The sequence below is a fragment of the Cupressus sempervirens genome, chromosome 8 (genome assembly GCF_028749045.1).
Source record: "Cupressus sempervirens isolate cs-2001-9-10 chromosome 8, ASM2874904v1, whole genome shotgun sequence".
Classification (NCBI taxonomy): Eukaryota; Viridiplantae; Streptophyta; class Pinopsida; order Cupressales; family Cupressaceae; genus Cupressus; species Cupressus sempervirens.
In genome coordinates this window covers 213,659,696-213,684,103 of record NC_143125.1, presented here as the reverse complement: position 1 = coordinate 213,684,103, position 24,408 = coordinate 213,659,696, and the positions used below count along the sequence as shown (strand labels likewise).

Below are 24,408 nucleotides of genomic sequence, written 5' to 3'. Positions count from 1 at the left end.
ACTGCAACTTGCGTTTATTCTACTAACTGCGACTTATTGTGATATTGTTAGCATTGAGTTTGAGTAATATGCACACAAGTTTTAAGATTATTGTATGTTTTGTTGAGTATCTTAATTTCCATGCCTTAAATATTCTACCTGACATTATTGTCTCTGTTGTTTTGTACTGTGTTTTTCTCCAGCGGGCTTTGAAGGTGTGTATTATATTTGCTATTGAAACTTTGGTGCATTCTCACCTTACCTTTATGCTACAGTTAAAATAATTCTCTTTCTGAGTACAAATTTCTTAGTGCATCTAGTGCACGTTTTCTACTGGTCAATTCAATTTAATTCTCGTGTGCCATTTTACCCTATGCAGATCAAGAAGCGCATCTTAGGTCTTAATCATCCAGATTATGCAAACACAATGTTTCAACTTGGACAGGTGCATTCTGTGTAATCATTTTGAGATGACATTTTGCAATTATATGCATTGTGATTTATCACCAAAATGGTTTCTATTTTTATTTCATCATTTCAGAGATGAGCAATTATGGGTACCATATATCTAATGATGCTTATCCTGATATCTAACCTAATAGTTTAAGTTTAGCAATCATTTATTTATATTTCACCAAGAATATGCTTATAGAATATGATGGCTGTCTTTCTTTTTCATTTTTCATGTTCTTATTAAATGTTGGTGCACATATCGTTGCATATTAAATGTGGGTGCACATATCATTGCATTTTGGAAAGGAAAAGTGTGCTACACATTTTTTTTCTGCAGAATTTATTGTTAGTCATTTAAGATGTTGCAGTGATTTGTCTGGTTTAATGAGGCTTTAATGTTTAATTTTCATAGAACAAGGCGCTATTTGTTAAAACTTAAGATAGCTATACTTTGAATTTGTTGAATGGAGATAATCCAATCCCATATGCATGCTTGATGTTAGAGCTAGATGCTTTCATGTATCTCTCATCAGCTCGTTTTCAGCTAACAGTTTATGGTAGGGGAGAAGGGTCATCCTGATTACTTGCAATGGTGGATGATACTGTTGTTCGTATTCTGGGCTGGCCTGGATACAAACTTGTAACAGCACGTCAAGGTCACCGGGAGACGGGGAGACTTTGAGGTCTCCGGTACTGGTACTGGTACCGGTACGGCAATTTTTCAAATAGGAGACGGGGGTACTTGGAGACGGCAATTTTTTTTTTTTTTTTTTAAGATAAATTTTTAATAGTTTAAACTTAAAGAGTCTAATACTAAAAGTAAATACAAAATTTCAAAATTTCAAAATAGTAATACCATAAGACTAAAAGACTAAAGTAAATAATAAATTAATAATACTAGTGTTGTCACATTAAAAATTAAAATAGATTCATAGAGTCAAACTGTCAAAGATTATAATAATAATAAGCGGTCAGATACAGAAGTATATTACTGAAATAGATTTTAAAACCTGACAAATTGGCATTGCTACAAAAAATTTGTGAAAATTATTGAATTATTCAACATTGATGCATGCATAGAGACACACTTAGGATTTCTATTTTCTAACTAAGAGTTAGGATTGCTTAGTTTAAAAGGGAGTAAATCATTTTGTAATAGTGTTTTTTTTCCAGTTACACAGATTCAACTAACAAAGATTCCTATATTGGTACTAGGATATTGCCAACAGCAGATAAACAGGTACGAATAACAAGTACGACTTATACATCAAACTGAAACATGATATCCTCTTGAAAAAACAGAAATATGGGACCAAATACATTCATATTAACATACATAAAACCTCTAGTCTATCACTGTTATCGCTGAGTCTTTATCAGCAAATAGATGCTTGGTTTTCATGAGGAATAATACTATTATCAAGCATTTGCATATCAGATTTCTGTAACATACGTAATACTATCTTCTAATGCACTAACAACAGTTTTTGCACCCTAATTCCTCAGCCGCATAAAATTATGTGATTTGGGATCTTTACTGCAATCCTGTACAGCTTCCAATATGTTGTCTTAGACTTGTATCGTGTTCCTGTAGGTGACGTACATCACCAAGCAGTTGTTACGGAATTCATATAGTACCTTAGATTTTTGCATTAAAAACATTTAAATGAGGGCTAAAATATATAAAATTATTTAATATTATATTTTACATTTATATTTTATCAGGAGACTTCGGGGAGACTTCACTTTTTGGATTAGGAGACGGGGAGACTTCAGGAGACTTCGTCATGAAGTCTCCAACCTTTTTTGAGGTCTCCGGAGACGCGAAAAGTCTCCGAGACGCGTCTCGGTCTCCGAGACGCCACTTTTAGGGGGGAGACGGGTCTCCTGGTAACCATGCAGCACGTGTTTCGAGCTTTTAGTCTGTGATCTTCATCAACTCATCTCACCCAGTTCTGTGAGCCCGAGCATCAACAACACGGCCACCTTGACTCTTAGTAGGGGGCAACCTTGTCGTCTGAGAGAATGTCAGGTTGCATTTAGGCCTGCACTACATTACTCACCATCTTTCAGGTTATCAGTGAGTGTTATCGAGGATGAATACTCTTAAAAGAGGTGGATAGATTGAAAGCAATATTTGTAGATTCTAAATGGATGGAGGATTGAGTAATGATGATATAGAGAACTTATCTTATGCTATGATGTTTAATAGTTTAATGTTTCATATTCTTGAGGTAGCTAAAAATTTAAATGATTGTGGCCATCCCCCTACTGCCTTGACAAGTATGTCTTGGGGTTGTCAATGATGGACAAGGAGTTATCATTGAATACTTCATTGGCATTCCACCATGTTGTACCCGTACAAAAAATTCATAAATTGTCAATTTTTCGTGTTAAATGGTAGTTTTTCATTTATTGAGCTGGTTTTGAATCCACGTTAAACATGGTCCTGAATGACATTCTCTCAACTACCTTTTTTCTGACAGATCAGAAGAGACGGAGATAAGAATTTGAACATGAAAGAAGGTTAAAAAAACTACTCTTGATATACCAATACATTTGAAGTTTCAACACTGCAATAGACGGAGTGTCCTATGAAGTGAAAATCAAACAAAAGCTTGTTTTAATGCTGGCATTTTCAGCAGGATTTTTGATGTTAAAACACCACAATAAATCATCTCCAATTTCAGCAGAGGTTTCAACAGTTTATGTAAAATCCCCCAACCGGTTAAAAGACCAATTGTTCTCACTAATCAGATTTTGGCATTTTGTCGAATACTTGACAAACCAACTTTCCAGTGAAGTAATGGAAATGTGTTTACCGCATTGGTTAATTATGAAATGCACACAGATAATGAACACGAACAGCAGAACTCCTTAGATTATTCGCATATGCCAACAGATTACATAACTGGCGATAAGATATGATAAGATAAGATGATTTACAATGATCCCAGACGGGGCATAAATACTATCCGCTGAACCTTCCAGAAGAGGTCCGTCAGCTACAAAACAATCCTAATCTACCCCTCGGCCCATCGGCAATAAAATCTTTACCGACGACAACACCCTGTCGGCTACAAAATACACAATCTGCCAACTACATCATCCCCCCCAGAAAGAAAAGTCGTCTCCTGACGACTAACAAAATAGGAGACAACCTCATACAGTAAACCAAAGAAACACTAAAGAGAAGGTGGTGCCCCTGAAGAATGCTGCTGCCGACGTAACTCATAGACTTGCTCCGTCCGGATGCTCAAATCCTTCTGTATTCGTGAATTAACCTCGATAGCCTCCTTCAGGAGAAGTGCCTCATCCATAGCCTGCTTCCTTGCTACCTGCAACTCCTGTTTTGCTGCATCCTTATCCCGTACAACCGCTTCCTTGTCCTGCAGTAACGCTGCCCTTTTAGCTGCCCAAGCTGCCTGCTGAGTGGCCAAATCCGCTGCTAACTTCTCTCGAGCCTCCCTCTCAACCGCTAGAGATCTCCCAGCCGCAATCCTGTCTGCTTCTCTGTCTGCCTCTGCGCTCTTGTGGGCATAATAATCTCCTTATACAGTGCCACGATCTCATGTGCTAGCTTCTCCAGCGGAGTGTTGCGCGGCCCCAACTCCGGCTCACTGGTCCAATCCGCCAACATCTTTGATGTCTCGGTCGCTGGCCAACCCCTCTCCTCAAAACATGAACAGAACCGCTGCGAACAGATCTCCCTGATGAAAGCTTGAACCAAATGCCACTCCCTCCACCGAGTCATAGCCTGCCATGCCACATCATGTCCCTTCCTTAGTGCAACCTTCATAGCTCTGAGGTAGTCTCTGCACCTGTACTCATCCGACCCATAATCCTCCTTTGCAAAGCCCTCCATCGTCCATTCGGCATCAATATTTTGTTCCTCATCTGTGAGAAGCATGCCCACATCCGGTGCGGCGCCCTCCGCTCTCGATGCAATCACGGCCTGTGGCACCCCCACCTCCTGAGGCTCTGGTACTGTAGCTGATACACCCTGGTACCCGGGGGATTGGATGGATGGATCGACCTCGGCAGGGATAAGTTAGAACTGCTGTCTCAAGAAAGCCCTGGCTCTATCTATCACCTCCACCTGCTCCTATGCGGACTCCATGCTGTCTTCTTGCTATGCTGGCTGGGCTAATTGGACTGTCTGTACTGGCTCGGCAGATGCTAACAAGGAAGACGAAACAGTGACAACCACATCACAATCAATCACCTCCAAGCGAACTTGGGACGTAATCTTCGGCATTGATAATTCGACACTCTGTGATGCTAGCTCCACTAGGACAACATTTGCTAAGGCCGCGGAAAAAGTCTCTCCAGCTCTCGATGGTGGGACACGCTCTGCTACTGCCCGAGGGACATCTGCTACAGCTGGCAGGGTCATCACAACCGGTGCATGGCGCTGACCAAAAGGGGGAATGTGTGATGTGGGAGCGGACAAGTGTGCCGAAGTTGACAACTGTGGCGGGGTAAAAAATGTGGGCTCACTATTTGCTGGTTCGTTGCCAACCTTTGTGGAAGTACTCTCTTCCTCATACTCCGCGTCGCTGCTTTCCGAAGTCTCCTCCCGTTCGCTGTCAATGTCCCTACGTCTCGCCTGCAATCCCCGAAATACCTTTTTCTGTCCTGCGGCTGTCCCACTTGTGTCCAGATGTCTCCAATAAAATATTGGAGGCTCTCCCTCTGCCAACTTCCCTCGAGGTGGCGCTTCAAAATCATCCATGGGTATCTGATTAACGCTGCCTCCAGAAACAAGCCAATCGCATGATATGGCATAAAGAATGTGCGGTGCTAAAGCGTCATGAATTCCTCCATCCTGTCGGCAAGGACCGAAGCCCAATCATACACTGTACCCTGCGTGATACCATGCATGAATACGACTTGTGTTAATGCAATATCTGAAGCCCGAGTCGCACCCGTCAACCTACTATTGATCACATCCATAATGCACCTCCAGTGGCCTTCCGGAATGAAATCTCTGCGGAGCCCTCTACATTTCAACCCCTTAACCACTGAATCCATCTCCTCGGGTGAAAGATCGCGGCCCACTAGTCGTATTCAATGTTCCTTTCTTGAGAGAGCTTGTGGTTTTTAATTTCCACCTTACTGTCGGGGCTAGGAATGCCAAAAACCCTCGTGAAATACCTTGGTTTAAAGGACATCGCCATTTGATGCTTTTTGTACATAAATGTACTTGTTCTGCTGTGCCGACTATATGTCTTTATCATAGTTCGTAATATATGTCTTTATCATAGTTCGTAAAACTGATTCAAATAATCGGATGGAGAAAATTGGAAGCTGGATGGCCTAATGTACCTGTGCCTATATCAAAATCTGCTTAATTTGGTCTGCCTCCGGGGTCTCATGTCACCATTTCCGGCATTCACTGCCATTAAGACCCTCAAATTGGACGGTGAGATGAGTGAGTTCCTCTCTGACTTTCTGTTTTTTGCTATTGGAACCTGATAGGCTTGCCACTCGGATCCCAGATGCCAAAACCCTTGCATTCTTTTCCATATTAGCCGCTAGCTGACTCTTCCACTACTTCCGTTTGCCTGCCGATTCCATGCAATATCGACTTATTCCTCATATAAGTTCCCTCCGTCCGTTGCAAGAAAAATCCCACCATCCGCGAAAATATGTATGCAAGCTTTTTCAGAATGGAAGATTGGCACAGGCGCTACGTTCCCTTTGCATATGACCTATCATTGTCATGTTAAGCTGGTGCACAGGTTCGGCCTGTTTGGAACCAAGACACTAGTCCGCAGAGTAATTTGTTATCTATTTGGCAGGGACGGTGATTGGCAGGGACGGTGATTGATTATCCTCCTATGACATTTGCTGGATCCTTCGGCACAAGTTACAAAAATCCCTGCAACTATTGTTGTATTACTAAAACTCCACTGCCATATTCACCCTAATTCTCCCCTAGCTCCAGAATATGCAATTTTAGTATTTTGCGAGTAGATCGGGTGCGAAATTTCCTCAACAAGCTCAGAGCTTTGTTCAGCCAAATAAAGTTCACGGCATTCACATCATTCACTTTCGCACAGTGCGAAATATCAGCCATGCCGAAGAAGCTCACGGCATCCCTAGTGCGAAGAATATCAATGATCGCACTTTTTCTCCTTTAAAATCCTTACACGCCTGTGTAAATGATCAACAAATACGCTCCGCCTTGAAAAACGTCGAAAATATTGAAAAATCGCTTGGCTCCACCCAAGAAATCTTCAAGGAATCAAACTTGCAGAACTACTTGCGCCCAATCTCAGGAATTTCCCATCTTCACCCTCAAACTATGAAGAGCATAGTGCAACGCCTGCTTGCTGATCTCGATATCGGAAAGGAAGGAACTCTCGTGGGGAAAGAGGAGTATGAAATCCGTGGAAAGACATGCAGAAAAGTATCCGCAGAAGGCCGTCTCTGGAAAATGTGAAATGCTCCGCCGGCACAGTGAAGAACTCCGTGGAATTGATAGCTCCGTCGGCACATCAATAACTCCGCGGACTTGATAACTCCGCTCTGCGGAAACATCTCGCGGATAGGAAACATCCTTCGGACAGGCTCACGGAGAAAGGGCCCCGCAGAGGGGTCCACGGGACACCTGCCCGCAGAACCCAGTCCGTGGTCGTTTTTTTTTTTTTTTCTCAACTTACTTTTTTTTTTGGTTTAATGTAGTTCTTTCAATTGACTGGGGCGTCGCCATTCGAGAAAATCATTTGGTCCTTCTGCGATGACGGCGAAGTCTTTCTAGCACGGTAGATTTTCAATTTGGACCCGTTGATTGCCTGAGGTACCTCTTGCCCGTCCAAGGTTGACAATTTGATCGCTCCATTGTCGTCGACTTCTCAAATCTGGTAGGGTTCGACCCATCTAATCTTGAACTTCCTCGGTTTGATTTCATTGCAACCGTCATACTTCAATACTAACTGCCCCAGCTAGAACTTGCTGAGTTTCAGATGCTTATCATGCCAAACCTTGCGTCTGTTCTGTGTCACTTCTGTTGCCCACTGCGCCAACAGTCGCTTCTCCTCAAGCTTATTCAAGTTACACAGCCACTCCCTTAAGCTTTCGACGTCACCTAACTTGTTTTCTAGTGCTATTCGCAAGCTCGAAATCATGAATTCTGCCGGTACTACCGCCTCCTGTCCAAACATTAACTGGAATGGCATGTGCCCTGTCGTCACCTTATACGCTATGTGGTAAGCCCAAAGAGCGGCAGGTAAGTTTTCCTCCCAATCTGCACCTTCAACCGCGCAGGTCTTGTAGATGATTGATACTAGGATTTTATTTGTAGCCTCAGCCTGTCCGTTTGCTCTCGGGTAGTACGGACTCGACAGTGAATGACAAATCTTGAATTCGGTGGTGAGCAGTCGAATGACATGATTAACATAATGTCCCCCCCTATCACTTGTTAACTGTAATGGAATTCCATACCTACTAATGATCTGCTCGTAAATAAACTTCGCTGTGCTCACGGCCAAGTCATTTGGTAATGCTAATGCCTCCGCCCACTTGGTCAGGTACCCCATTGCGACAATGATGTACCGGCACCGCCTATCCTTGCTCACCTTCAGGGGTCCAATGAAATCCAATCCCCACCGCTCAAAGAGTTCCTGTGCATGGGTAGGGTTAAGTGGCATGAAATCTCGCTTGAGCAGCTTCTCGGCCCGTTGGCAAGTGTCACATCCGACAACCCATTCCCATGCGTCATTATACACCATCGGCCACTAGAGTCCTGTGAGCAATATCTTCCTCGCAGTGGTGTCGGGTCCCATGTGTCCTCCCACGGGACCCTCATGTGCTTCTTTTAACACCCGCAGTATCTCCTCTTCTAACACACATCGCTAAAGAACATGATTCGGTCCCATTTTGTAGAGCAATCCGTTGATTAACTGAAAGGTACGGCTCCTGATTATCAACTTGGGCCTGTCATTTGCTGGCATCTCACTACGAAACTGTCCTGTTGACAGGTATTCTCCAATACTCCTGTACAAGTCCGGTAGTACTCCAATCTGAAATCGCTGTGCATCAGGAAAGTCATCATTCACCCCCTCTGCCGGTTCCCCTGTTTTGATCCGCGACAAGTGGTTGACGCTGACATGTTTCTTCCTTGGTCGGACAATGATTTTGAAAGTAAACTCCTGCAACAGAAGTAGCCATCTGCTGCTTCTCCCTTGAATGACAGGTTTATTGGTCATGTACAATAGAGCCTGGTGATCAACATAGAATACGAACGGTGTGGCGAGCAAGTAATGACAGAACTTTTGCATGGCGTAGACCATTCCCAGTGCTTCTCGTTCGGTCGTACTATAGATCTGCTCCGCTTTTGATAGTAATCGACTGGCAAAGTATATTGGATGATCTAACCCGTGGCTGCCTATCTGCGCCAAGGTTGCTTCGATCGCATAATTCGAGGTGTCAACATGTACATGAAATTCCTTATTCTAGTCCGGATAAGCTAAGATGGGTGTAGTAGCTAGTTGTACTTTCAACCCTTCAAATGCCTCATCCTGTTCCTTGTCCCATTTGAATGGTTCTCCTTTACAGATTAACCTGTCCAGCAGGTATGACACCTTGACAAATTTTTGATAAATCTCCTGTAATAGCCTATATGTCCGAGAAAAGACTTTACCTTTGTCACATTGGTAGATGGCTGCATTTCCAGGATGACTCTCACTTTGTTTGGGTCAGTCTTCAATCCTTCCTTACAGACGATGTGTCCGAGCAATCTTCTCTGCGGAATCGTGAATTTGCACTTCTTGGGGTTCAACTCCAGTCGTGCCTTGAGGCATCTCTCCATACATTCACCAAGTGCTGCCAGGTGTCTGTCTTCCACACTGAATACTGACCAATCGTCGAGGAATGCTTTGAAGTTGCCCACGGACATCTTGTCAAAGATGTGCAGTATAATCCTCTGGAAAGTTGTTGGCGCGTTGCACAATCCAAATGGCATCCGATTGTATGCATAGACTCCATCTTTGACGATAAATGTAGTCTTGAATTTGTCCTCCTCCGCTATACAGATCTGATTATATCCGGAGAACCCGTCCATAAAGGAGTAAATTTCATGTCCGGCAACCTCCTCCAAAATGTTGTCTGTATATGGAATCGGAAAGGGATCCTTGACTATGACTGCATTTAGGCATCGGAAATCCACGCATATCCGGATCTGGGTGGTGTCTTTCTTTAGTGAGATAACTATAGGCGACACCCATTCACTTTTCTGCACTTTGAAAATAATTCCGGCCTCCAACATCCTGTTGATTTCTTCCATGACCTGTGCCACGTAGTTCTTGTTCATCTTGTACGTCGCTTCCGTACAGGTACTGCTCCTTCGATCAGTGGAATGTGGTGCACACACAACTCCGGCGGTACTCCCTTCAGGTCCTTGTATGTCCATGCAAATAAATTGTCGTATTCGAGGAATATCTTGAATGTTGTCGCTTTGAGTACGGGATCCCAATTATCTCCTACCAAAATGTTTTTCAGTGCTGCTTCATCTCCCAAATTCATTGCTTGTAGTATAGCTTCATTATACTTGATTGTCTCCCCTTCACTGAATGCATGGGCAGGTGTAACATCCATCGGTGCATCCCCCTCGTTTACCTCTGTGAACTCCTTCGAAAATTCATCCCCCCTCGGACCTTCCTCAATCGTCAGTACATTGCAACTCTGGAATAGTTTGTAATCCTCTATTTGCCAGTGGTAGAGACCGTTGACCGAATCCAAGTCGTCATTTGTTGATCCTCCGTCCAATCGCAGGACTCCCTCTCGATCTGGTTCCATAGGTTGTGTTCCTTCATCCTCCACTCCCTCGGAATCTGATGACAGGGCCTCTTCCCCGACCATTTGAGTGAGTAGATCAATAACAAATCGTCGGCCTTTACTTTCGAGTGACAAGGTGCTCTTCCAATTGTGTCTTACTCTGGCTTGAATAAGCCATCTGCGGCCAAGGATAGCGTCATACCCTTTTCTCTTCAACGGGATGACGACAAAGTCCAACAGGAACGACCGTGTGCCAATCGTCACCGGTTGTGCCATGAGTATGCCCAGAGGTTTAATGCCATGCTGGTCCGTTGTGAGCAGCTGAAACGTAGGGGGCCACAATGTCGGCTGCCCTAGCTTCTTCTAGGTCTCCTCGGGTAAGACATTTACGCCAGACCCTCTGTCAACTATTGTGTCTGTGAGAACATGTCCGAGGATCCCCATCTTGACAACTGCGGGGTGTCAACCAAATGTGAGGGCTAGCAACATTTGGTCTTCTTGGCCTGCATCAGTTTCCTTCCCTCTACCTTGTTCTCTTGATATCCTCGGAGCTGGTGCAATATTTGTGAGAGCCGATCAAAGCTGGGGCATCGTGAGAAGCAAATCATTTATCTTGACTGGTACCTCTGTCTCCAAAATTTTTCATACTATGTTTTGTTCTGCAGAATTCCTCGCCAAAATGCCGGTGATGTCCTTCCACTGAGATGTTTCTGCGTGCGATGCTTTTGCGATCTCCACCCGTGCTTTCGCAAATTTCCTCTTTTCCTCTGCCGGGTCCGGGTACTCTTTTGCTTGCCTTCATGTGATTGCCAACACCTCTTCTTCAGTCGTTCCGACAATGATCAAGTTGACTCCGGATTTTGGACATTTGGCATCATCATGGTCACCAGGTCCACACCATCTACATAATAGTTGGGGTCCGCACCATCTACATAATAGTTGGGGTGTATTTGCAGTTGGACATTCTCGGGCAAAGTGCCCCCACAAGTTACATGTGCGGCATTGTACGATTGGCTGTCCGTTCGCATCATACCGGATTCAACTTCTGCTGGTATTGTTAGTGTTATTGTTTGCATTGTTATTTTGCCCGCGTCTATTATTCTTGTATCCTCCCGATGTAGCACCAGCATTATTGGTATTTCCGCTACTGCCTGATGGGGACGCCTCCTATGTAAGAAGTACTTGCAGAGATCCTTTGGTCTTCATGTTAAAGGGACATTCCTTGGTCGAATGGCCCATGATCTGACAAATGTCGCATAATTGGTTCTTTGGACAAGATCCTTTAGTATGATCGTCGGTCTTACACTTTGTGCACCACAACTCACTGCCCTTCGTCTCTTGCATATTTTTAAATTCCTTCATCATGCGGATCATGTCTTTCTGTAGGGCGCGGACCTTCTTGCCACTGCCTTCATCGTCGCTGCTATCTTCTCCAGAAGGCTCATCATCATCCGAATTAGATGAGCTAGTCTTCTTCTTCTTTGTCTTCTGTTCACTTTCGAGGTTCAATGCTCTATTATAGGCTTCCGTGTATGACGACGGCAACACAATTTTCATTTTCTTCCGTAGGTTTGGGCATAGACCTTCCACGAACCACCTTTTCTGAAGTCCATCCGCCAGCTTATTTTCCATTTTGTTTATCAAATCTTTTAATTTCCTAGCGTAGACGCGGACAGTTTCATTCTTCCCTTGCTTAGTATTGAAGATTTCTGCTACAATTTCATTATTGTCACACAACAGTTGAAATTCGGCCAAAAACTCCTTTTTAATGTTATTCCAACTGTCCAGCTTCTGCGAATCTGTACTAGTAAACCAGTCAATTGCCATGTCTCGTAGGGTGGCCGAAAATTGCCTCATCCAGTCATCTTCATCAGTTATCCCATTTTCCTTCCAGATCGTTTCACATATTTTGGAATGTCGAATGGGATTGACCGTACCATCGCCATCGAACTTCGGCAGTTTCTCTTTTGGTCCCACCATCACAATTGGTTTTTGTAAACAGGTGTTGCTCGGTCTTGCAACACTGGTGTTGTTCACTCCCACACTGTGGCTTTGCACTCCCACACCGGTAGACTGTTCTCCCACACCGGCGGACTGCACTCCCACATTGGCAGTCTGTACTCCCACACCGATGGACTGTTCTCCCACATCGGCGGACTGCACTCCCACACTAGCGGTCTGCTCTCCCACGCCGATGGACTGTTCTCCTGCGGTCTCAACAGTTGCGAACCTTGGTGAAGAAGGATCTTCTGAAGTTGTCTCCCACGGAAGTGTATCCCAGACGAAGAGTTCACTCCATGCTCGTGCTCTGTTGGCACTCCGAGCCGTGCGAGTCGATGCTCTCTCGTCTGGATTCTCTTCCCTTGGTGAACACAAATTCAAAAACTCGTCCTGTGCTTCTTCCACCAACTCTACCCGTTGTCAAGTCTCCTCAATTCCTTCGTGCTCCTTCTTTGGCGTTCGACTTGTTGTGCTAGAATTAAATTTTCTTGCGCAGTACGGATTCCATCTTTTCCCTTGGCCTTATTTTGATCCTTGTTAAGCTGATTTGGCACTAATCTTCATTCCTCCCACCTTTCAGGTTCATAGGGCAACGGCGCCAAATGTTTATCGCATAGGTTAATTAAGAAATGCACATAGATAATGAACATGAACAACAGAACTCCTTAGATTATTCGCATATGCCAACAGATTACATAACTGGCGATAAGATATGATAAGATGATTTACAATGATCCTAGACGGGGCATATATACTTTCTGCCGAACCTTCCAGAAGAGGTCCGTCGGCTACAAAACAATCCTAATCTACCCGTCGGCCTGTCAGAAACAAAATCTTTACCGACGACAACACCCTGTCGGCTACAAAATACGCTACAAAATACACAATCTGCAGACTACAAAATGCAAATATATTTAATGTTGACTTAGAATCTAAATTTCGAATGAGAGCAACTTTGATATCTTTATTGTTTTTAGATGCATGATAACAAAGTGGAAGGAGAGTATATAGAATTAAGACTCCAATTTATTTCTGATTCAAGGGTCAATGTACAATGCATTTCAAAATCATACCCCAACATTAAATTGAGTGAATAGAACTTGATTCTTATTTACTGATCTTTAGCCGGCCCTCTATATGTACTGTCAGCGTGCTAACCAGATTCTAATATGCAAGGCGCAACTATTTTTTGTAATACAACTCCTTGCATTGCCGGTTGAGAGAAGAGTCTAGTATGTGTGCCGGATGCAACTCCTTCACAACATCACTGTCAACAACCTCACTGCCAGCCAATTACACTTTCAGACCTGGCTGGAATCAAATCAAACTGCTCCCTCTTTGCAAGTTGCGGTCAGAATAAGGAAGGCGTTTCAGACAAATAGCAAATTGCAGAGGGCATTAATGCTGCCCGGCTTGGCAATGTAAAATGCAGACCCAACAATGCTATGGTAGCTCCTCAGTAGCTGTCCTGACGTGATTGCAGGTCTGGAAGCAATGTACGGCCTCTCTGTTGTTGCCAACCCAACTCTCTATTGAGTTCGTCCTTATCTCTAACTACGCTGCCAGCATTTCCAGATAATCAGACGTCCAATGTAAATGCGTTCAGTATGAAGCCATGGTAGATGTCCAACAAATAACATTAACCTCCACAATTCAAATTGAATCTCAACCAAAATCTCCAAGCCACAGGAATATAGTAAGGAGACTCAACAAATCGTTTATAACAACACAATTTGCAATGAATTTACCAGAACAATCTCCTAGACACAGGAAACATAGATAGGAAATTTAGATAGTGAAATCACTATACAACAGTGGCGACTTGAAACTATCCTCAGAAAGCAAGGGCACATAGTTAAGAATCTAGGAAAAAGCCACAAAGGCACAAAATCAAATGTATAATGAAGTGTGTCTTTCCCAATGAAATGAGCTCTCATTTATAAGCTTTCATTGGCAAAAGTTTCCATAAAACTCCACTTTAAAAAACGTGGAAGTTTCCCAAAAGAACTTTAACACTCGAAACTTTTCAACTTGCTTCTTAGAAATATCTCTAAAAGTCATTAGTATAATAATATAAACATTATTATAATAATGCAACTCAATGAATAATAAATAAATAAGACCTCATGAAATTATTAACTTGATCAACTGCAAGCGACGACCAACTGCCAAGCCACCAACTACACTGCCAAGAAAAGAAAATACTAAAAATAGACTTACTTAAAATAGTAAATCCATAACTGAGACCCCCAAAACGCCCTGTCATCTCACGAGGGTTGCTATGGTGAACTAATTTGGCCAACTGCAGGAACCTGCTAAATATGGGGACATTACAGTTTATTTGTAAGGTAAAGGAAAGGGATGGCAGCAACACATGTCCTATGCTTGTCTTCAAAAACTTTTTCATTAGGGTTTCAAGGTTCATTGTAGGTTGTTGATCTTCATCTAATTTAGTTTTAGCAGATTTCCAATCTAGAAGTAAGAGATATTTTCCACAGCAAGTCAAATTGAGATATTGTTGTTAGGATTCAACTGTGTAGTTTTTGAGTCAAAACCATTGAACCATGTTTCATAGGTGGTGGTTCACAACAATCCATCTCTCATGATAATGAATGGAACACTCAACACTCATTGCATGTAGGTGACACTCTTAGAGGTGAAGCACCGCGCCTTCCAAGGAGGTCAGCCATTTCAGAACTGCTCCAACCCAAGAATGGTTAACCAAGAGAAAAGTACATTGTATCTAATGTCAACGAGCAAGATGTTTGAACTGATCTAAGTATATTTACAAAATGCAGATTATTGTTCACTGTTGTAGGCACAATTCCAACTTTGACAATCTACTTTTTCACTCTTAAACCTTTATGTGCTTCAACATTTTGATTGCTCACATTATCACTTTTTCAATCAATATTGTCCAAAGCATATCCTTCATTATATAGTCATCACAACTCATCATGTCTGCCAAAAGGTGTAATGAGTAGATTAAGAACAATTGGCCTGAAAAGAATTCTCCAATGCTTGTAGAGGGAAATATAATGCGATTAACATTCCATTAGGTTGGCACAAGCTTTATTGTAATCAACGCCATGATCAAGACACACCACTGCCTTAAGTTGGACCCAAGGGATGATGATGTTTAAACAAATTGGACGAACATCCCCAAATGATAATGCCACCGACCAAGAATAACTGCAAAGCAAAATGTATCATCTATAGATCACAATAAAGCTATTTTCGTATATTGCAACCATAGATGTATCTAATAGGGGGAATGTAGAGCTTTCCTGCTCATTTTTGTACTATTTTCTAAAATGCTAGAAGTTTAGAATGATGAATAATTAATATGTAGAGCGTAGTTGACCATGAAAACCATAATGTAGAATCTTCTCGCCTTTATCTTTACTGTTCCCAAATCATAATCATAGATCTATCATTTTACCAAAATGCGGATAAAGAATCAAGACACAATTTGGTAAAATATTCACCAAAATAGTTACCCAAGAATATAATTTATAACTATTATTAGTTGTGGTTCCTTAACTTCTTTTTCTATAGGTTGATTGTGTTACAAACTATATTTGCAATTGCAATTATTAATTGTAGTAGGGTCTATATAAAGTTTGTCACCTTGACAACAAGATTTGTCTCACTATTTTCTTTTTATACTCCAACTGTAGTGGCGTTCTATTAGTTTTACTTAAGGTCCTTCCAGCCGCAATTCCCATTCACTGTCAAATTTGGCTTCCCAAAGTCTTCCTCCGTATGGGGACTTAGATATATTGCTTCTTTTTTAGCTTAGTGATTGCTAGCACTTTTTCATTTTGCTTTTCTATCTACTACATGTCCACTCCTTTTTGCTTTAGGCACTTAACTATCATAAACCCTAATTAATGTATGTACTATACAATATAATCTTAATAAAGATAATCTATTAAATTTTTTTTGTAATAATGAATACATAAATGCCCTATTTAATCTTTGATCAATAATTAATTAATTCTTTTTTTAAATTGTATCAATACTAATATTAATTAATATTACTAATTAGAAAATATAATATTAAGCATTAATATGTCATGTCCCCATTTTGGCTGACATCGTTTAGCGTGTCGAATCAGTCTATCACAGGCTCTCGTAGACTGGTGGTGATGTGGAGAGAGTTGACCAACGACTATTTGGCAGTATTTTGTCCATACAGTTGATTAGTGATTTTGGGCCTACTTTTGTTATAAAGTTACTTTATTCGGGCCGAGTTTTATAATTTGATGTTGAAATGCACTTTTTATTATAAAGTAATATTTTATACAAGTGCACTTTATTTCATAAGAATATTTGGATGCTTCTAGAATGTTTAAGTGACTTCTAGAGGAAGCTATTGAAAAGTGAATAAATAGACCCTATGGGTCTTGCATTTGATCATCTAGTTTGTATTTCTCTCTTGATATCAGATTGTGATTCAGTGACATAATCTATTGTGGAGCCAAGTTGGTCTTCAGATAGTCTATTGGTCTTTGGGAACGGAGTCTCCCTTAGATTTGCATAACTGAGGAAGTGAAATATCTTCTGAAGGGTTGCACATTTGGAGGTGATACTATAGTCACTTCAGCTAGGGCATTATTGGGCCTAAGGCCATTTTCAACATTTTAGCATTTCAGGGGGCATTTTTAGTAGGGCCGAAATTATAGGAGGCCATTTTTAAGAGGTCCGAAATTATAGGAAGCCATTTTTAGTAAAGCCGAAATTATAGGAGGCCGTTTTTAGTAGGTCCGAAATTATAGAAAGCCATTTTTAGCAGATCCAAAATTTTAAGAGGCTTCCTTCAGCAGACCCGAAATTATAGGAGGGCATTTTCTGAGGACTATTCATTTTCAATCATGGATTGATTGCAGGACATCTTTAGAAGGCTTAATTGTGGTGGAGGAAAGATTTATAGCTGCTGTTCATTTTTGCTACAAGTCTGATCCAACTTTTAGAATTTCAGAATAGGGCTTTGGAACTACATTTTTGTTCATATCTTCCTCATTACTCAACATATCATTCTAGGTATTTTTGCATCGGATTTCTATCCTCGAGGAGATAAAGATAAGTGCATTTTGGAGTTCCGAAATGCCATGATTTATTTTTAAGAAATTTTTCAAAATTCTTAGAGATTTTCAAAAATTTGCAAGGAAGTACATTTTCAGATTTGGGGTGACTTTGGCTTGGGTGTTAGCATCTTCAGCATTGATAGAAATTATTATAGCCATCTACAATCAGGTTCTTCACTTCTCATTTGGCATTTGACAAATTTTCTGAGAAATGTATGTTTTCAGCTGAATACAAAATATAGCTTCAGCACTTCACTAGTTTACTTTGTACTTGTCTTTGTTTGCCCTTTGGCATTATTGGTATCAAAGGAAGGCTAGGATCTTGCAAGTGAAAGAGTACTTTAGATTATCTATATTGCCAACCTAGGGTTTGATTATCATATTTTGTAATCCATGTAAATGCCAAGAGTCTTGGCCATATTTCATGAGCATTGTATTAGAAATTTCATTGCAATTAAGGAGATAATAGTTGCTGTTGTCATTTGAGCAATTCAATATCATTTATTATCAGCTAGTTAGTTTGCATACCAACTATTTGTAAAAATGCCAGTTGGCTGTAGGTGTTCATTTCTCATCCTTAGATCATATATATGCATTGAATATTGCCAAAATTAGTTGCACATTCATGTTAGGTCATTGTTTAGACAATCTGGAGTGTTCTTGCAAGCATTCTTATTGATGCAAATTGAAGAAAAGAGTCATTTTAGCAAATTGAAAAGTTATATCAGTCATATGACCCCTTGTATGCAAAGTGTTTGACAAAATTCTTCGAGCCTTCAATCAGCATTTTAAGGTCAGATTTGAGCAGGGTCATTACAGTGGTATCAGAGCGGTTTTCTTGCCATCCTGTTGGGTAAGAGTCGTCTTGTATGAGTGATCAACTAGAATGGACAGGTATAGTACAGAGTCTCAGAGGACACGATCTTGGATAGTTGATAGACAAAGTAGGAAGATCCAAAGTCGGAACAGTGGAAAGGATGGTTATTTAGACATTCGAGATGAACTTAGGAAAATAAGCCATGACATGTCTGAACAGTTGATTAAGCACCACCGTATGATGAATGACATGCTGTCTGACCTAGCTAAGGTGGATAAGTTGATTGGATTTCTATTTGGCAGATCTTCTCACAAGGCAGATGACACATTTACCAGGAACTTGCATGAGGAATTTGAGAAACTAGCTTATAGCTAGGCAGAGGTCTTAGATTCTACTCCGCCACAGGAGGTGGTGGTAAAGGATATTACGCAGATTGATAGTAACAGTCAACTTGATACTCAAGTTGAGACAGTTGTATACAGGTTGCCATAGGGTGATGTCACAGGTACTCGGGATGGTTTAGTTACGACAGGTGGTGACTATAGTGTAGAGGGTTCAGATGATGATTTTGAGGATGTTGTTGTGCACAATGGTGAGATACCTGGTAGAGATGAGTAGACATTGAGTATTCATGACTTTGCTGAGAGGGAGTACCAGGCACATTTGGATGCTTCGTCACATGAGGTTGAGGCTGGTAGTACTTCGCATGATTTGTCCAGCCAGCTGAAGGTGAGCAAAGACAGTATTGTGACTTCATTATCTCATCATGACAGGATGTGGGATATGATAGAGGATCACATCCGAATGATTCAATTATAGGGCAGACATAAGGGAGTTCAGGCAGAGTCTTCTTGTGTTGACTTACAGGTGATTAGGGAAGGAATGGGAATGATGAAGTTGAGTTATTTACATCTTCTATCAGATTGTGACCATCTTCTTAGCCTTGCCAGTGACTATTCAAAGGCCTTGAAGAGGAAGGAGAAGTAAGTTGACAGGCTTTCTCATGAGCTTGAGGACACTTGAGCTTCCTTGGTGAATACTCCATTGGCATTACAGGACTTGGAAAGACATGGGAATGAGCATGGCATGGAGTTGAGTTTAGTACCATCTTGCACACCTGATACTCAGCTTCTTGTGGCAAGCGGATCATATGTGGTCATTGATAATGTTGTGAGTTCATCTTGCATTCACATCCAGGATATAGGGACAGTGTTAGACAGGTATGTGGAGTTGGTATTAGTCATATTACTCAGGTGAGGAGTTTGCTTGAGTTACCAACTGATTCTAGTTTACGGATATGGACTCGAGATTGTTCTATTGGCATTTGGAATTCAGTTGACTGGAGATCTTTATCACTTTTTGGTAGCAGTGATTGTTTGGGTGCTATCATGGATTTGATTAGCAGATTGCACGGTGTTGTCTTCTCTTGTGCCAGCAGCTTGTTCGATGTTTGTATTAGTTTTTATACACCGGTGTTGGGCTTTGTTTATATATATTAGTGTTTTTATTCTTGCTGGAATGTGTTGATGATCTTTCATATTTGGCAGTGTTTACAGATGAGTCCTGGGATCATATTGGCATTGATGACATCTAGGAGGATGCAGTGGGCAGTTTTGAGGACTTAGTTTCCTTGGCAGTTTCTTTTGGTACAGAGGAATTGGGTAGCGGTGCTATAGTTTTTGATACCTCGTGTGTTGATATGAGTTTTGGAGTTGATTCGTAGGATGTGGATGATAATATTCTAGAGAGCAGTAACTTTGAGGATACTCCTTTGGATAGTGTGTCAGAGGAGGTTTGTAGGAGACAATCTAGCCAATGCCATCATGTGTCTAGTCAGTTGAGAGTTAGTGAAGGAGACATTGCTATCACTTGTTAGCATTTCGATGCTGCTCATCAGTTGTCAGCAGTTTATGGATGGGGTTCTCCTACTAGTGATGAGCAGGCTTTCCTTGACAGAGATCCACTCTTTGTGGGAGGCTATCTGGGTTCTGAGACAAAATTATATGCAGTTGGTAGTTGACAGAGATTATCTTATAGAGTGGGGGAGTACAGCATACGATGCATTATTGGCCAAGGAAGATGAGGTGAGTGAGCTTACTCAGTAGCTTGAGGTGACTTCTGAGATTCTTGAGAGCACATAGTTGGCTTTTGAGGAGTCATAGTTTCATTTGGCTGAGGTGACCATGGAGTTAGAGCGACTACAGTCTTTACTAGATTTTGTACAGCACAGGCTGTGGGGTCTAGTGATCCGAGGATGTCCATGGTCGAGATTGACAGAGACAGTGGAGATGGGGATGCATCCATCCTTGATACTGGCATTGGCATATTGGGTTCGTTTCCACTAGAGTCAGGTTCAGTTGAGTTGGGTGCTGCAGCAGATCGTTGTGGTATGCCTGACATGGTGATGGCCTCTACTACTGATGGCTCGGAGACCAGGGATGTTGTGTCAGAGATCATGTGTGATGTTGGTGAGCCGACAGTTGGCATGGTTCCTGCTAGTGATACTACTCCCTTGGCGATGTCTTTGGAGGTAGTAGTCAGTTCCAACTTGGTTAGTGATCGGTTGCAGTTAGTTTCATTTGGATTGCATTTTGAGCCACTGACTGAGATTGGCACATTCTATCGGCATTACACTATGAGGTATGCTCATCAATTTACCTTTGATGACCATGTTGATGAGATGATGATACAGAGATGTACTTTGGTTCCTAGTGCTTGTCATCAGTTATGGGACGGTTTGATGCCGCGGGATGAGAGTTGTGATGGGCATGACATGGCGATAGGTTCTGCGGTTGATAGCTTGATAGTACATGACTTAGAGCAAGAGTTTGGGAGTGATGCTTCAGCGGTTGTTATTGATTCTACTCCTTTGGCTATGTCATCTCTTGACTTAGCTGGTGATAAGTTGCAGTGGATTGTATCACCTATGCACGGCGAGCTGTCGACTGAGGCTGGTTCTTTTGATCAGCATTATACTTCAGGGTATGTTCATCAGTTTGCATTTGATCCATGTGTTGAGGAGTTGATAGTAGGTAGACTTGGTTTGGGTTCTATTTCTTGCTGTTTATCTTGTGATGTCTACTCACCATCAGCGGTGCATGGGAGTTATGGTTATGAGATAGTGGCTAGTGATTTGCAGAGTTGTGCTGACTGTAGTAGGTGTACAATGTGTGGATTCTCCGTACTTGGTACAGTTTCATTTGAGAGTGTCCACCATTGTGACAGAGTTGGATTGTACATTCCGCATAGGCTAGTGGGATGTGTCAATGGTATTTACTGTGTTGGCAATTTGGGATGTCCACTATACTTGGGTTCTGATATTTTGGGATTTTGTGTCTTGTGGGTTCTTGACTATGGCAGTAGTGGATTTGAAGTTCAGTTGAGTAGTGATTCACGCTTCATTCATGGATTCTTCTTGGTTATATTGTAGAGGATATTGCAGGAGCCTGCGTTGATTGACAACAATATAGTACATGACTATATTTGGGATCTAGGTGGGTTGATTGGTTTATTGTTCAGTCATTGCTTGGGGACAAGCAATTTCAGGAAGGGCAGACTATCATGTCCCCATTTTGGCTGACATCGTTTAGCATGCCGGATTAGTCTATCATAGGCTCTTGTAGACTGGTGGTGATGTGGAGAGAGTCGACCAACGACTATTTGGCAGTATTTTGTGCTTACAGTTGATTAGTGATTTTGGACCTATGTTTGTTATAAAGTAAAGTTACTTTATTTGGGCCTAGTTTTATAATTTGATGTTGAGATGCACTTTTTATTATAAAGTAATATTTTATAAAAGTGCACTTTATTTCTTAAGAATATTTGGATGCTTCTAGAATGTTTAAGTGACTTCTAGAGGAAGCTACTGAAAAGTGAATAAATAGACCCTACGGGTCTTGCATTTGATCATCTAGTTTGTATTTCTCTCTTGACATCAGATTGTGATTCGGTGACATAATCTATTGTGGAGCCAAGTTGGTCTTTAGATAGTCTACTGGTCTTTGGGAATGGAGTCTCCCTTAGATTTGCATAACTGAGGAAGTGGAATATCTTCTGAAGGGTTGCACATTTGGAGGTGATACTATAGTCACTTCAGCTAGGGCATCATTGGGCCCAAGGCCATTTTCAGCATTCCAGCATTTCAAGAAGCATTTTTAGCAAGGCCGAAATTATATGAGGCCATTTTTAGCAGGTCCAAAATTATAGGAAGCCATTTTTAGCAGGGCTGAAATTATGGGAGGCCATTTTTAGCAGATCTGAAATTTTAGGACGCTTCTTTCAGTAGACCCGAAATTATAGGAGGGCATTTTCTAAGGTCTATTCATTTTTAGTCATGGATTAATTGCAGGACATCTTTAGAAGGCTCAATTGTGGTAGAGGAAAGATTTATAGCAACTGACTCGTTTTTGCTACAAGTCTGATCCAATTTTCAGAACTTCAGGATAGGGCTTTGGAACCACATTTTTGTTCATATCTTCCTCATTACCAGCATATCATTCTGGGTATTTTTGAATTGGATTTCTATCGTTGAAGAGATAAAGATAGGTACATTTTGGAGTTCCAAAATGCCATGATTTATTTTTAAGAAAATTTTCAAAACTCCTAGACATTTTTGAAAATTTGCAAGGAATTACATTTTCAGATTTGGGGTGACTTTGGCTTGGGTGTTGGCATCTTCAGCATTGGTAAAAATTATTACAGCCATCTACAATCAGGTTGTTCACTTTTCATTTGGCATTTGGCATATTTTCTGAGAAATGTATATTTTCAGCTGAGTACAAAATATAGCTTTAGCACTTTACTATTTTACATTGTACTTGTCTTTGTTTGCCATTTGGCATTATTGGTATCAAAGGAAGGCTAGGATTTTGCAAGTGAAAGAGTATTGTAATTTTTAGATTATCTATATTGCCAACCTAGGGTTTGATTATCATATTTTGTAATCCATGTAAATGTCAAGAGTCTTGGCCATATTTCATAAGCATTGTATTAGAAATTTCATCGCAATTAAGGAGATAATAGTTGCTGGTGTCATTTGAGCAATTCATATCATTTATTATCAACTAGTTAGTTTGCATACCAACTGTTTGTAAAAATGCCAGTTGGCTGTAGGTGTTCATTTCTCATGCTTAATTCATATATATGCATTGAATATTGCCAAAATTAGTTGCACATTCATGTTAGGTCATTGTTTAGACAATCTGGAGTCTTCTTGCAAGCATTCTTATTGATGCAAATTGAAGAAAAGAGTCATTTTAGCAAACTGAAAAGTTATATCAGTCATATGACCCCTTGTATGCAAAGTGTTTGACAAAAGTCTTCGAGCCTTCAATTAGCATTTTAAGGTCAGATTTGAGTAGGGTCATTACATAATATTAATTTGTAATCAATATTAATAATATTATTTGTCAATATAATATCAATGCATAATGTCAATCAAATTAATGCTAATAATTTTATGATGATTATATGTTATCAATAAATATCGAAATAATAATTAATAAGTATATGTATAATTAAATATGACTAATTTATAATCATACAACATAGTAAAATGAAGGTTTTGTTAAAATGTGAAAGAAAGATGATTACACAATTATTAAAACTCGTGAAAGAATAATATGTTATAAGATACTAATAGTATAGAGTTAGTAAATATAAAACTCTTAAAGATCTTTTCTAATTTTAATGAAAAAAACACTTTCAAGTAAATATAAAACTCTAAATAGATCTTTTCTAATTTTAATGAAAAAACCACTTTCAAAAGTCATGTCCACCTTAGTAAGGGAAGAAAAGATATATATTGAAGAAAGGAAGTCAATCTTGAAAGATATAAGAATTTGGATGGGAATGAAAAAATTGGAGCATAATAATAATGAGGGGATTATTCAATGGGAAAACACGAAGAAAAATATAGGAGAAAATCAAGGAAGAAATGTAGGAGAATATGAAAAGAAAAGAAGTATTGAATAAGGCAAAGGAAAAAAGAAATAAATTGGAAGGAAGTTAAGTGTATCTTTGTTCAAGTTAATTCATTTGTAAGACTCGCATAAATTAGATATCAACAATAATGAAATAAACTTTAGAATAATAAGTTCTGAAATAAACATTTTAAATAATAGATTATGAAATACATTAATATATGAAAAGAAAAGAAGCATTGAATAAGGCAAAGGAAAAAATAAATAAATTGGAAGGAAGTTAAGTGTATCTTTGTTCAAGATAATTCATTTGTAAGACTTGCATAAATTAGATATCAACAATAATGAAATAAACTTTAGAATAATA

At 40.6% G+C, this 24,408-nt stretch overlaps 1 protein-coding gene across 2 annotated transcripts in view; it reads left to right on the top strand.

Moving 5' to 3' along the window:
* LOC149542262 (Tetratricopeptide repeat (TPR)-like superfamily protein) overlaps positions 1 to 24,408 on the top strand; it is a 361,357-nt gene that overhangs the window by 146,324 nt on the left and 190,625 nt on the right. For both annotated transcript variants that reach the window (XM_089797253.1, XM_089797252.1), the window contains 2 exons: positions 183 to 194; positions 359 to 424. In XM_089797253.1, the coding sequence (XP_089653379.1) occupies positions 183 to 194; positions 359 to 424 (78 nt within the window). The remainder of the gene's footprint in view (positions 1 to 182; positions 195 to 358; positions 425 to 24,408) is intronic.